This window comes from Cebidichthys violaceus, unplaced genomic scaffold, assembly GCF_023349555.1.
Source record: "Cebidichthys violaceus isolate CVI_PGR_0920_01 unplaced genomic scaffold, fCebVio1.0.p SCAF_87, whole genome shotgun sequence".
Classification (NCBI taxonomy): domain Eukaryota; kingdom Metazoa; phylum Chordata; class Actinopteri; order Perciformes; family Stichaeidae; genus Cebidichthys; species Cebidichthys violaceus.
Genome location: NW_027176972.1, coordinates 167,686 through 182,308, shown reverse-complemented (window position 1 = coordinate 182,308; position 14,623 = coordinate 167,686). Strand labels below are relative to the sequence as shown.

Genomic DNA, 14,623 nt, shown 5'->3' with positions numbered 1-14,623 from the left:
CAACCGGTCGGTCGCGGGAGGGATCGTGGAAAGGTAGAGAGACAGTCACTGGGCGCTGTGAGCAAAAGAGAGAGAGAGAGAGAGAGAGAGAGAGAGAGAGAGAGAGAGAGAGAGAGAGAGAGAGAGAGAGAGAGAGAAGCCCTGGTGTTCAAACGGCGTCAATGAAACAAAAGGTTCCGGTTTTTTTTTAGTATTCAAAATAAAACACAATCGACTGTTGATCTTGAATAATGTCAAATCAAATATCACAAATAAGACTATGTTCATAAGCAGGGAAAATTGAATTTTCCTCAAATGTATTTTCACACTCTAGTGATTATGGGGGCTCTAAATAAAAGGTCCCCCCCCCCCCCCTCCCCAAGTGTGACAAATTGTACACATTTATTTTGAAGACTATTTTTGAAGTCCTTTCTGGCTTTGTTTGGCGAGCTTGACATGGCTGTTAATGAGACAGAAGGGGCTAGTTATAGAGAGGAGGGGGGTCTGTCCTGAGGTGAGTGTGAGTGTGCTGGTAGTTTGGTGTTAGGAGACGAAGGGATCGGTTCCGACACGCAAAGCGAGGCGCTGCTGCTGCTGCTGCTGCTGCTGCTGCTGCTGCTGCTGCTGCTGCTGCTGCTGCAACCGAGAAATCTGCCGTCAGTGATTGCATTCCTCTGAAAGAATACAGCTGCAGTTATTCAATCGATTCAATAAACCCTAAGCTGTGGCAAGGACACCAGACGCTTACCACAATCCCAGAACATAAAGCAAAAAGGGTGATTTTCTTATAGGAGCTGGAGGATCACACAGGAAAACAAAGAATCCTCCTGTGAGTCGCGCTTTTCAACACAGGAAACGGCTTCCAAATCAGTGTTTTCCCAACCTTTCTGGCTTGCAGTCCCTTAAAATGAAAGCAATGTCCACTACTGTCTGAAGAAGTTAAATTACCCATAATTCACAGGAGAAGAAAAAAGGCAAAGATTAGAGGGGAGCATGGATAACTATTGTGTTTAATTTGACTTCAGGGTCAAAGCAGCTCCTAGAAAAAAAAGCTCCTGGATAATATCGACCAATTCATATTCTTTACATTACAAAAATGATCAAATGACTTGTGTGTTTTGTGGAAGAGCAACGCTGATGTCTGCTGATGTCCACTTGCTGGCAATTTTGGTATTAAGATTACTCAGCAACTAATATGCATCCTTGACTCACATCCTCCATTAATGTCCCGTGTAAGTTAAGAAGATGAACTGTGTATTTATATCTTTATTTTCTTACGGCGACACTCCTTTCATATTCAACTGAAGCAGCTGCTGCTGTGATGTTTTCCAGCTGTATCCTCCTAACAAGAGCCTGAACAGCGCAGCTATACTCCCCACCGCAGATTTGAGTCTTTCAGTTTTCCCCCCTGTGGCAGATTCACTGGTTCTCTGTAACGGCCGTATGTTCTTCAATTATTTTCCCATGCTTCTTAGTGTGTGTGTGTGTGTTGGGTGTGGGTGTGTGATCTGGGGATTAGAGAGAGAGAGAGAGAGAGAGAGGGAGGGAGAGAGAGAGAGAGAGAGAGAGAGAGAGAGAGAGAGAGAGAGAGAGAGAGAGAGAAAGAGAGGGAGAGAGAGAGAGAGAGAGAGAGAGAGAGAAAGAGAGGGAGAGAGAGAGGGCAGACCTCAAGTGAGTTAAGAGGATAACAAAGACAGAACAGACAAATACACACACACACACACATGCAGACAAACACATGCAGGACCACATTAACATGCGCACACAATCCCTAACACACATACACACACACACATACACACACACACACACACACACACACACACACACACATTGGCTGTTTCCATGGGTAGTGTCAGCTAAGTTGCAGCAGAGCAGTGACGGAAGAAAAGATTGTCCTTCTGCCGAAGCCATCAGCTCAGCCATCATTCAGGACAGGTGACAGAAGGAGATATTCACCGGGGCATCACTGCTTGTTCTGCTTTTGACAGAAGTACACATCTTACGCTCAACATTTCACACAGGTGTCTAGGCTCTCTCCGCCTTTTTGACTTTCCACTTTTTCCAGCATCCGTATTCCCGAGCAAGTCCAAAAAAAAACCGATTCCGACTAATGAGTTACTCAACAGGTTATATCTGCTAAATTGTTAATTACAAAATAGATGATTAATACTCACTCCTAAGAACTTTAATTTTGCCAAAAAATTCAAAAAGGTCCAGATTGAGAAAATCTTCTCGTGCAAAGGTCCGGAACATTACAATAATATCTAACTTGCGCTATTTAGTGCCAAATATATATATATATATATATATATATATATATATATATATATATATATATATATATATATTCAAGAAGTCTAGTAGTAGTAACGTCTCTGTGTAGTCAACAACTGTTAAATAAAATAAATAAAGTACAAAAAAATAATTGCATCTTAAGAGGAAATGGTGCATAGTTACAAAATCTTTTCCCCTCAGGTTGGTAGCAGACCACCTCAAGGTGTCACTCAGAGAGAACCAGGACATTCTGATGTAGCATTTCAAAATAAAAGCCCTTCAAAATCGCATGCATGAGCTAACTTCAAATCACATTCATGAGACAATTTGTCTAATTTCAGATTAGATTTTAGAGGAAACGGTGCATAGTTACGAAATGATTTCACTTCAGGTTGATAGCAGATCACCTCAAGGTTTCACTCAGAAAGAACCAGGACATTCTGATGTAGCATTTCAAAATTAAAGCTCTTAATAATCGTCACGGTCTCTGAACATATGAGACATACTGGGTTTAAACTGTCCGTGGGAAGAATGAACCTATAAGAGTCTGTTCATTCTTAGGTTAAAGACTCTGGTCTCTCTGGTCTCTCTGGTCTCTCTGACCACTTCTCTCTCTTTGGAGAACTTCATGTGAATCAACTTCTCTGACTCACGTATTTATTCTTCTGCCCTTCGTTCTCTTTCCTCGTCTCAGCCCCGTGTGTGTAAATTACTCACTCGAGTCAGGAAACGTGTCAGAATACCCATATTTGATTGACTGAGCTGCATCATGTGATGTGATGTACAACGCATGTAATTGGTCGGTTTGTTTCCTGGCCCACTGACCGAGTGCCGTAAAGGCTAGAAAAGCTGCGCCGGTTAAAATATAGGCGCTCCGTCAAAATGTAATAATTCTCAATTATCTATCGGTTTTAGGTCCAGGGTCCGGATACAACGGCGTCTGGGTTCTGGATCCGGACCGCGGTCCGCCTATTAGTGACCCCTGATCTAGGCGCTCTTCTCCTGTCTATCTGCACTAACTCTGGTGCGACATCACATATTATTGGGTGAGACCAACTCCTCTCTGGTGGTATGAAGGTAGTTGTGGATTTGAACTGATACAGACTGAGCAGTAAAATCAATAACAAGTTTTAGCCCAAGAAATATGACAGTATTTGACTTCACATAGACAAAACGAGGCATACATTATTTTTTTTGCAACTTAAAGTCTTAAGGAATAAATTAATGCTATGCTGCATAACCGGTGTGCACACGTGTGCAATTCTTGCAGCCATAACTGTATTCACTGGGCAGTTTACTGTATTTTCTAGTGAAGTATACCAATGGTCTGTGAAATGAAATAGCACTTACTTGAACCGTCACATTCGTTCAACGTTATCCATGTCCCTCTGTGACAAAGAAGAGTTATTGGGAAAGCCAATTGCCGTGCAACCATTGTCAGACAGTCAATTAGTGTTCAACAAAGCTGCTCCTTTCCATCTGACAAGCAGTTAGCGACAATGGAGGGAAAGGTTACCAGGAGCACATACAGCTGTTTGATGTTGCACTGCTGTAAAGGTCAGCTTATATGATTACATAAGGTTTCTTATGAGAAGACGGAGACACAAGAACGTATTGAAGTTCTGTACAACGATATAATGCAGGTCGCAAATAAATAGCTAATGCGTGTCAACAATGTCGGGGTATTCACAGCGTGTAAAAGACGTGTACAGTGTATTTTCAGCACCACGGAGAGCTCCGTCACTTTGCTCAGAACACCCTTCTTCCACCAGGGGTCGCACTTCAGTCGATTTTTTTATTTTTTTTCTCTGCGGAACTATCGAGCAACAGCCTCTCAGAACAAGGAGGGGGGGGGGAGTGGAAACAGTGTGACACACTTACCTAACAGCAATGTGAAACGAAGGTAAAGCTACCATTTCTCATTCCTACCTTTAACCGTTGTGACTTTTGGTTGTGTGACCGTTACGATGTGCGACTTGTCAGCGTAAGCTATCCATTCACTTGAATGTGGGGGTGGTCGCTGTGCCCGTAGTTTGGTCTGCTAGGCTAATTAATGCTAGCGGTGTCACATCAAAGTGACACCATAGCGCGAGACTATAAAGGTTAGAAACGTTAAATACTAAGTTAACTAAAGGTGTAATAATAGACGTGGAAATCCAGCACACATACAATCTGGCGGTTACATGACGGGGCTTTGTGATGCGAATAGTATATCTAGTTGTCACACAGGAAGACATCACTATAAGAACTAGTTTTAAGGCATTATACAGTGTGAAGTAAAGTCAACCGGTTAACTTACAAAGTCGACGATTTAAGGTGAAATAATTCATCAAATGATTGCTGGATATTTGCCAGGAAGGCTGGTTTAAAAATAAACTAAATCCCAACTAATTTCCCTTCTAGCCTGTCTCACACGTCGTGAGCTGCTTCGGGATTTTAAAAAAACTTTCACCAAATGACAAATTGGCTTGATTTGGGGGGGGGGGGGGGGGGGTGAATGCAACTGAGGCCAAATGTCACAGCGCTGCAAAATGACTTGTAGACGTGCGAGCGGAGGTTTGTGTGCACATCATCATCATCATCCTGTAGAATGTTTCTGCCAGCCTCCTTCGGTCTCCTCACCTTTCACGTCCCATCGTCCCGACTCCCCACGGTGTTAATTCCTCTTTTCTTTTTGCCCCCAAAAGGTTCTCTCTTGACAGTGGGGGGGGGTATAAACCAAAGATGGCCAGCCGCCGTGTTCCACTAGTCTTGCTCGCCTGCGGCTCCTTTAATCCCATCACCAACCAGCACATGAGGCTGTTTGAGCTGGCCAGAGACCACATGCACAGCACAGGTCAGATCCAGACACATCAGCCGCAAAAAAAAAAAGCATTGTAATCTCTCGATTCCATAACATTCACTGATCTTAATTATTACGTCTCTTAATGAATTTGCCTGTCCGGTTGTAGACATGTAGTGAATTACTGAGGCTTCTTGTGTGTTTTATCCCACACAGTCTGTGAATAGCTGTTAGTATTTAAAACCACACTTATTCCTGACTCATTAAGAATCATAATGATTTATTATTTTGAATGTATTTATTGACACCTTCACGATAAGGTAACCTATGCCAGCTTGTTCATATACCGTATATATTACTGCTGGAAGTTCCATTACATCATGTTGTTTTTTTTGTTTTTTTAAATGATTTGGGGCACGTGACATAAGTTTGCATAATTAGTCGATGGCAAAAAAAATACAAAAAAGTGTTCTAGGACATTTTAAACGGTGAAATGACAGTACAGACACGTTTCTCTATCCTCACCGCTCGCATTGCTGTAAAGCTGAGGCCGGCGTAGCGCATAGAAACTTGTTAACTAAAACTATTTCACTAGAATCAAAACTTTATACAATAAAGTAGCCGGCTGGACCTCATGAGTCCTTCTTTTATGGCCCACAAGTTCATTGGGTCCTCACTTTCATCAGCCCTGTAACCAGCAGCAGCAGCAGCAGCAGGCAGCTGGTTACAACCAACAGGTTAAAGATGCAGATATTTGTCTCAGGAGTCGGTTCAAAAGGAGAATAAGAATAATAATTGCCAATAAAACAAGCTCTAAATGAATGCTAATTTAGCTTTGTGTCTCCCTGATGTGACAGTCGGCTGTTCTGTTGCACATTAACCGTAATAACTCTAGTAGACAATAAGAGGCCTTTGTGTTTCAGCGCGTTGGCCCTTCTGTGGCCCTAAGCTGTGTTATTTTCATGTAAGCATGTAACAACCATGTCAGCACACAGGTCCCCCTTTATTTATATATATATATATATATGTTATATATATTATAAACCCGGACCCATTCACCTCCAAAGCTGCACTGCATTAGGAGTTTGTGGCCCCGGACACAGCAACATCATTATACTGGTCCTAAGTCAGCTCTGTTCACAGTGCAGCGTTTTCAGTGGGCAGGAACCTAAATAATGCTCTTACACTCTGAGCCCTCGCCTGTAAGACGTCAGCTGACTTGTTTTCAGGGTGACCATCAGAAAAGCACTGAGAGAGTTTGTGCAACAGTTGCAAATTCATCTGTTTTAAACTTCTTCTTTTTTTTTTTTTTTTTGTCATTAGCTCTGTTTTCCTCTGCGTTCCCTCATTACAGTTTGAATTTGCTTAACTCTCATTGCTTAAGGCGGTTTCTAAACCCTTTGGAATCGCTCACACAGTCAAATGAAATACTCCATGACGCGATCAAGAGCCTTCATCGCCCCGTTTATAAAAAAAAAAAAAAAAAAAAAAAAAAAAAAGATCAATTGTAGCAATTTGCCTTCAAACGTGAGATCTGACGAGGCGCTAATAACATTAACATCAGTATCTCAGAGATTTACTTAATCTTCTGATTTGTATTCCGTTCCTGTATCGGCTATCATGACCCAGAAAAAAAAAAAAAAAAACCCAAACTATATTAATCTCCTTCCCCTCCCTTCAGGCCGGTACCAGGTGGTGGGTGGCATCGTGTCTCCGGTGAGTGACGGCTACGGGAAGCAAGGCCTGGTGCTGGCTGAGCACCGAATTGCTATGGCAAAGCTGGCGCTCCGCAGCTCTAACTGGGTCACGGTTGACGAATGGGAGAGCCGGCAGCCAGACTGGACGGAGACTGCGGTCACCATGAGGTACAAAAAGAAGGTTTGAAGCAACATTAGAGTTAAAATTGCTTCTTTTGGAAAAAAAAAAAAAAAAGAAGGTTTTCCATGTAAGATCATGTTTTTAGCTTTTGGGCTGACACTGAGGGTACATTTTCGCGTATCGGGACCTTAATACCGGAAGGTGTCCTGCACCTTCGTTTTGTTTCCGTTGACAGAACCGATCACACCTTGTCCCGGTTCATACCCCACTCAGTAGCTGCTGTGTGTTTTCATCAGCTTTTAGTCCCCTTTTTCCTTCTCAATGAGGGTAAAAGACAAATATTTTTTTTCTTCTTTTTGCTGACATGTCCTAGTTTTCACCTCCTTCGCCGCTCCTCTTTCCCGCACTTCTTAATGCCAACTTCGACTGCTTGTTCAACCGTGCGTTGCCATGGTTCTGGTCTCCTTGGGGCCAGCCAGACTAGACTGGAACCATGTCAGGACTGGGGTTTTTTTTTTTGTTGTTGTTTTTTTTGATGAGGTGAAATCAGGGGCTACCTGCTGTTAAATTTGGGAATGGTGTCGTTGCAAAAAGGCTGTCATGGGACTATGAGTGTGAGTGAAGAGAGGCGGGCCGAGGTGATTAGAATGAGCTATGTCCAGGAGTAACTCCATACTGCAGTTTATTCTGCAGGAATATGAAATGTGTTTGTCAAAGATGGCCCAAGGAAATGAATGTCGTAAATGCTAAAAAGGATGTGCTTCATTGCACTGTATGCCATGTGTTTTATACACGACCTCGGCTTATTTGTTACACTTGTATCATTGAACTTCCTCCATTTCATTCACTCTCCTTCTTCCCCCGCTTTGCATTCCTCACAAATCCCCTCATGAGTATTTGCGCAACGCGGGTGCTGATCAAGGTATGAAGTAGCCTGTTGTTATCCAGAGGCTGTGAGCGGGGCCGCGTCACACACACACACACACACACATGCAGATGACCTGGAACACTTTTTAAGAAGCTTTACTTACTTACTTAGTTTCTGTGATTAATCGATATTTCTCTTTTCCTAATCCGGTTCAGTTTGATGAGGCTTTATTGGCGTGATGTTTGGATTGAAAAAAAAACAAAAAAAAAACATGTTGGCCGTGCTCATGCATGAACAGAGTAAATAATGAATTAATACAATAACTAGCTACTGGTGCCAACAGAAGAATGTATTAAGAATATAAAGACAGATATATTGTAAGTCTCTCTCTCTCTCTCTCTCTCTCTCTCTCTCTCTCTCTCTCTCTCTCTCTCTCTCTCTCTCTCTCTCTCTCGTATCTTTGGTCGCAGGTATCATTCTGGACGTATTCTGAAGGAGTTCCAGCAGAGCACAGGACCTCACAACGACTCCAGTAAGACCCTCTAACTGCTGGGATCATTCATTCACAAATGATTCCAAGTGAAGCGATTATCTCAACAACTTTATTTCATTAACTTCCATGACATTTTGTCACAGACATTCATTGTCCCCAGAGGATGAATCATTCCTTTGATTGATCCCCTGACTTTTTCTGTAGCGCCACCAGCAGGTTGAAGGTTGTCTAGTACTAAGATCTGCTAAATGACACAGCCTCAGACTCACATTGAGTCAAGTGTTAAAAAGCTAATATTAGCACGCAAACATGCTAAACTGAGGTCACAGAGCAGACCGTCATCGGGTCACAAAATGCACACGTGACATTTTTATTATCGACATGTTAACATGCTAACTTTAGCAAGTAGAGCCTTACAGGTCCACTTGCGTGACCGTTGGCTCTCTTCCATTGTTTAGCGCTCGATTCATTTTCAGCATATTACTTCATCGCGCCTTCGACAAGCCCTCCAACAACGTCGGGGTTAAGGATTTGCATCAATCCCCGCTGTTGTGCCTGTGCTTAGCACGTGCAAAGTGGTGGTGCAAAGCCTAATTGTGCTCCGTGGTCCTGAGTGAATGTGGTTAAAGAGTATTAGGGATGGGTTTAACACTGTGAAGACTTTCAAACCCTCTACGGGGATGTTTGTTTGGGCCCTTCTGCTTTTACACGACACTGCATAAAGATCTACGGTCGGCTGGGAGATCTATCAAAAATTAATCGGATAAAATGTGTATTTTTGCAACAAAAAATGTAATTTTTTATTGTATGTTGAGCCTTCTAAACACCAGAACTAGTAAGTCAGTTTCAGTTTCTTTTGCCTGGTCCAGACTCAAAATGTTCACACCACTGAACGCCTCAAGTTGTTTCATTTGCTCCTCAACAATATGAGCTCTCACTCTAGGAGGCATTTCCATATTTTTGTTGTGAGTTTGCCATTTTTTTTGTTTGTAGCGTGATAGTGAATTAGCCAGTGGATTGGTCTAATGAGCGAACACTGTTTGACGTTAAGAAGAAAGGATTTAAGGCTCCGAGCTGAGGCAAGCCCGTTGTTGCTGTCATAAGGCATTTTTTTTTTAGAATTATTAATCATGGGCATTTTATATTCTCAAACTACATCATGTTGAGCTGCAGCTCTGGGCCCTCACTGCACATCAACACATCCCCTCCTCTTAATATTCAAAGATGGCTTCGTTAGTTGAGATTAAGCAGCGGTCCTGCTCACTATCTCCCTCCGCCTCTCCCCTCAGGCCCCTGTCCCCAGCTGAAGCTTCTGTGCGGAGCCGATTTCCTCGAAACCTTCAAGATCCCCGGCCTGTGGCGGGCCGACCACGTGGAGGAGGCGGTCGGGCACTTCGGCCTCGTCTGCGTCAGCCGTGGGGGGCTCGAGCCCGAGCGGGCCGTGCACGCGTCGGACACGCTCTCGCGCCACCGTCGGAACATCTTCCTCGTGAGGGAATGGGTGAGGAACGAGACGAGCGCCACGGAGGTCCGGCGGGCTCTGAGACGGGATATGAGCGTGAAATACCTGATCCCAGACTCTGTGATAGAATACATTCACCGGCACAAGCTCTACACGCGGGACAGCGAGAGGATCAACGAGGGCGCGGTGCTGAGGCCGCTCGCCAAACAGGCTGTGAAGAGCCTGGATGACTGACGGATGGATGGATGGATGGATGGATGGACTGCTGCAGCACAGCGCTGAACAGTCACTCACAGATCGGTGCTTCTCTCCAGAGACCAGAAGTTATCTTCACCTCCACTGAACTGCAGTGTGACAGAGGTTTGCACGACCTGAAAACATACAGTTTACGCATTGGGAGTGTTGCAAATACTGAGTCTCATCTTTGTGTCACAGTGTCGACGAATATTTATTTTGCTAAAAGTTTTCATCCTTTTTTGTAGTTTTTTGCACATTTCACATCATTGTAGAGTTGGATAAATGGAAATAAATATCCTGTATATTTGAAAATGAATTTCTCCGAGTGGTGTTTTTTTTCCTTGTAGCTGTCTAAATGTATGAAATAATAACCATAACCAGGATTTTTTTAGAATGAATGAGTTCAAGTCGTCGTTCAGGAGTTGACCAAATGGTATAAAATGCTGTCTAAAGGCGGGACATGCTGGTGGAGGAATACGGAAACCTTTATATGTATCTAACAATCTTAACAATCGGCCTTAACGTTAGCGCCATGTGTGTTTTGTGTGAGGAGATTGTTGGTGTTCATCCTCATCGCTAGGCTACCAGAACGCCACACATGCCCGTTTTTTGAATTGTAGAAATCTAAAGTGGATCCTCTCTTGTGAAGATCATTGTTGGAGTCCCTGCTCTGCAGCAGCCTCTCCACAGCATTCCATTGTGGATCTGTTCAGTTTCCCCCATTATCATCCACACACACACACACACACACACACACACACACACACACACACACACACACTGTCTGTGAGCCTCTATTTATTTATTTATTTTTCCACCAAAGGATTTAAAGTAATCCTGACAGTTGCTCAGCTACAGGAGGTGTTTTCTCACTGAGGCCAGTGGCTGGAAGCACCACTGTGACTGATACTGACTAGCAGCCTTTGAGTGTGTGTGTGTGTGTGTGTGTGTGTGTGTGTGTGTGTGTGTGTGTGTGTGTGTGTGTGTGTGTGTGTGTCCCAGTCAGTAACGGATTTAGACAGTGGGTTCGCTGCAAAAGAGAGATTATCAAATTAATTGAGTTATCTAGGCGAAACAAAAGACATGACAGTCCTGTTGTGCTACGTTTCATTTTTCCCGCCAGATCCTTTTAATTGAGCTCAGGTGATTCTGCTTTTGTACTCTGCATATTATCCACACTTTGTGGTCCACTCTTAGGGTGATTGTTGATGGCCCTGCATCATAATTACAACGTGATTAAAATTACCTCATCTTATACAACAGAACCGGGCCAAATCTGCCACTCGTGGAACTCCATATAAATGCGCCCTGTGTCAATTAATAAAGGAAGTGTATTCATCCTAATCCCGTATAGGCAGAGTAAGCACTCTCTCCGACATAAGGCTGTTCCACGTTATGTATGCATGCCAGCATTACAATATGTAGGAAAAGCGTGGGGAGGCTCGAGTGGAGTCGGCCGAGGGAGGGAAGTGAGAGGTAATCGGATTAAAGTGAATTTGGTTCAAATTGGGGGCTTTTGACAGCAGGTCCTGCACTCTAGCGCAAGTAGCCGTCAACAGCGGACCTCTTCACCACTCACTGGGAGTAAGGAAAGCAACGGAGCGACCGCCGACATGCCAGCTGATCTGAACGGATATTGGAAAATGATTTCCAGCGATAACTTCGAGGAGTACCTGAAGGCTCTTGGTGAGTTTGTAGCCGGAGATAGTGGAGGACAGGCCTTAGGGGTGGGGTGGGGAGGGGGGGGAACATATCATCATTAGAGCTCTCAATAGCAGCAAAAGTTGACATTAATACCTGGAAATAATCTTCTACTATTCATACAAAATATTTGTGGAGTGATTGCAGCTATCCAGAATGTTGTTCCATGTCTCACATTGTATCAGTACAATACTTATTGATAGGAATACAAGCTATTTTTAGAATATAAATGATAAGCTTGATGGGAAACTTGTCTTACAAACATCTCGTTTGTAAATCTGTATGTACATAAGTGCATGTGTGTGAAACTGTCTCCGCATTCATTCACCCACCTTCCTCTGGGACCTGTTGCAGATGTTAACGTTGCCATCAGGAAAATCGCCACCTTGTTGAAGCCCGACAAGGACATCGCCCACGACGGGGACCACATAGTCATCAAGACCCTCAGCACCTTCAAAAACTACAACATGGACTTCCACGTGGGCAAAGAGTTTGAGGAGGATCTGTCCGGAGTGGATGACAGGAAATGCTTGGTGAGTATTTTGTAGCTCCAGTGGGGATTTAAATGAATGTACACGTGATGTGATGCTGTCTCAAACTTTTTGGGGGAACCTGTTAAGACCTTCCCGATCTGAAGCCACCAGGTTTGGCTCCGGTGGGAGATCGGAAAAGTGTGTATCTAACTTTTTTTTTTTCAGCCCTCCGGACTATAATGAGCATATAGTGTGGTGGGATTTTGTACAAAACTTTCCTCAAACTTTTCACTCTTGTGTCAATGAATTGATGTAATGAAGAGCAGTGTCAGATACTGCGAGGGGGGGGTGGGGGAGGGGTGGGGGATAAGTGGGAGAGGCAGAGAAATACGTCAAGACTCACACTTTTCTTTTAATCAGATTGCGTCCATGAATACTGAATAGGATCGAAGATTATCTGTGGTCCCCCTTTGGGTCTGAGAGAAAAGGGGTCACGTGTGAATGTATGTGCAGATTTTTTTTGTCAGAATCATTATTTTTTTTTAAAAGGGTTGATGGGGGGACTGAGCCTCTATATCAGCATGTATGTTTATACCCAAACCTTCATGCATCCGCGTTGTTACATTTGAATAAACCCTGCACCTTCGTGTATTGTAATCCCGTTGTCTCCGTGACCTGTGACCTCTTACCAGACCACCATCAGCTGGGAGGGAGACAAGCTGGTGTGCGTGCAGAAGGGAGAGATTGAAGGAAGAGGCTGGACCCACTGGGTGGACGGAGATGAGCTTCATCTGGTAAGAAAACATCGGCTCCTGCCATGAATATTAATGCATGCAATTTGGACATTTTAATCCAAATCCAAATTGCCTCTCAGCACTGTATGTGTGCTGTATTTTTTTTTTTTTTTAATGCGCGACTCTGGAATTGGCCCACCGGCTCTGGCAGCACTAACATTAGACTGTGTGTGAGGTGCATGTGTATGTGGATGTAACTCTTTTACTGCCAAGTAAATCGTACAATTACTGCATAAGGAACTTCCTCTAAAGGTACCGTTCACTTATGTATTATGGATCTTTGTTCTCAAGTGTCTGGTACTGCATTTACTTATCATCAGCGCCATGAGCTGAGACCCACAGTAATCCAGCACATAACAATAACAGCCACGTTATCATCTTGACTTTTTCCAATCTAATTTCTGTTTAGAAGGACTTCAATCACTTTTGTTTAAACATCTCCTCTGTGAAGTTCACAGCGCGGCCCAGCGTGGCCCGTAATGAATCCATTAGCATCTGAAAAGATTTTAAAAAGTAATGACTAGCGCATTACCATTTTCATTAGCTCAGCACGATCAGATTTCCCTCTGTGTGATTACTGCCATCAAAGCTAAGCAACAAAACAAAAAAATAATAATCTACCAAATTATTTGGTTGCAAATGATGCCAACAGATGTTTTCAATCAGCGGCTGTGAAATTCGTTATTAGTTGGAAGTTTCCGCGAGCCGAAAGAGGGTTTGAATGCGAAGCAACAGTGGCCTCTGGTGGCAGAAAATACCTTGCAAGGTGGATGCTAGAACATATTCCACAGAACTGTACCTGGCTTCTAGCATGCCCTACATTATTAAAACTATTGGCCATTCAATGTCTCCATGCATCCCTTACTAATAATTGCCCCCATCCTCAGGCCCTCCCACCCATATTTACTGTTGCTAAGTCAGACATATTTTTATCTGACGATCATCTGAATGATTTAGGGGAAACAGAAGGGATACGTTTCTGTCATCCTCCTGGTCAAAATTAAAATCTATCAAATGTAAAATGTCTGTTGTTCTCTGCAGGAGCTGAGAGCTGCAGGAGTTGTTTGCAAGCAGGTCTTCAAGAAGACCTAAGACGTCTTTTATTGAACGATGGTGCCCCCCCCCCCCCCCCCCCCCCCGCTGACCTCGGCTTACAGAGAGACGCCAGACACACCCCACGCCTCTTGACATACCGTCCAACCTCGCTTCGGTCCATTCACATGTCCGTCTACCCCAATGTGTTATATTGTTATGAATGTAATTTATATTCCACCAAGACTGTTACCGTTAGTTTGCAGAAGCCAGTTCAAATAGGCAGGGCTGCACGTGTTCATCATGTGACGTCAACAAATAGCAATACTGTGTTTCTGTCTCGGGGCGGGGAGCGCCTTTGATTAACAAGTTTAGATGTGTTGGACGCATGCATAGCGCTACTGTAGGTGTAGCTGATCTGATGGGTGAACCACACCTGATAACGCAGCGTGCTGATATGAGCAGTGGGAAGGTAAAGGCTGGCAGTGAAGACCAGAGAGCAGCGGGTTAATGAATGAGAATGCTGTGGATGGAAGAAGCTGAAAATCGGAGTGTGTTCGAAGGCTTTAAATTACTACTACTGATGCTTTGCCTACACAATGGATATCACATGAGTGTATTCATCCCTCCCAGCTCCTTTTTTGGGAATGTGCCATTGATAGTGAAATCAATCAATAAAGTAAACAGTGCTCAATAATGGAATTTGT

General features: G+C 43.6%; 2 protein-coding genes across 2 annotated transcripts; both read left to right on the top strand.

Annotated features, from left to right (window-relative positions):
• Nucleotides 1-4,119: 4,119 nt before the first annotated feature.
• LOC137866613 (nicotinamide/nicotinic acid mononucleotide adenylyltransferase 3-like) lies at nucleotides 4,120-10,232 on the top strand. The gene is made up of 5 exons (XM_068702625.1): nucleotides 4,120-4,159; nucleotides 4,944-5,092; nucleotides 6,720-6,903; nucleotides 8,195-8,256; nucleotides 9,507-10,232. Exons 2-5 carry the CDS (start codon nucleotides 4,981-4,983, stop codon nucleotides 9,911-9,913), a joined length of 765 nt encoding a protein of 254 aa, XP_068558726.1. The 5' UTR covers nucleotides 4,120-4,159; nucleotides 4,944-4,980; the 3' UTR covers nucleotides 9,914-10,232.
• A 1,238-nt stretch (nucleotides 10,233-11,470) lies between these two features.
• LOC137866615 (retinol-binding protein 1-like) lies at nucleotides 11,471-14,014 on the top strand. Its single transcript, XM_068702627.1, has 4 exons — nucleotides 11,471-11,602; nucleotides 11,972-12,150; nucleotides 12,783-12,884; nucleotides 13,926-14,014. The coding sequence occupies exons 1-4, from the start codon at nucleotides 11,530-11,532 to the stop codon at nucleotides 13,974-13,976; spliced, it is 405 nt and encodes a 134-aa protein (XP_068558728.1). The 5' UTR covers nucleotides 11,471-11,529; the 3' UTR covers nucleotides 13,977-14,014.
• The last annotated feature ends 609 nt before the right edge of the window (nucleotides 14,015-14,623 follow it).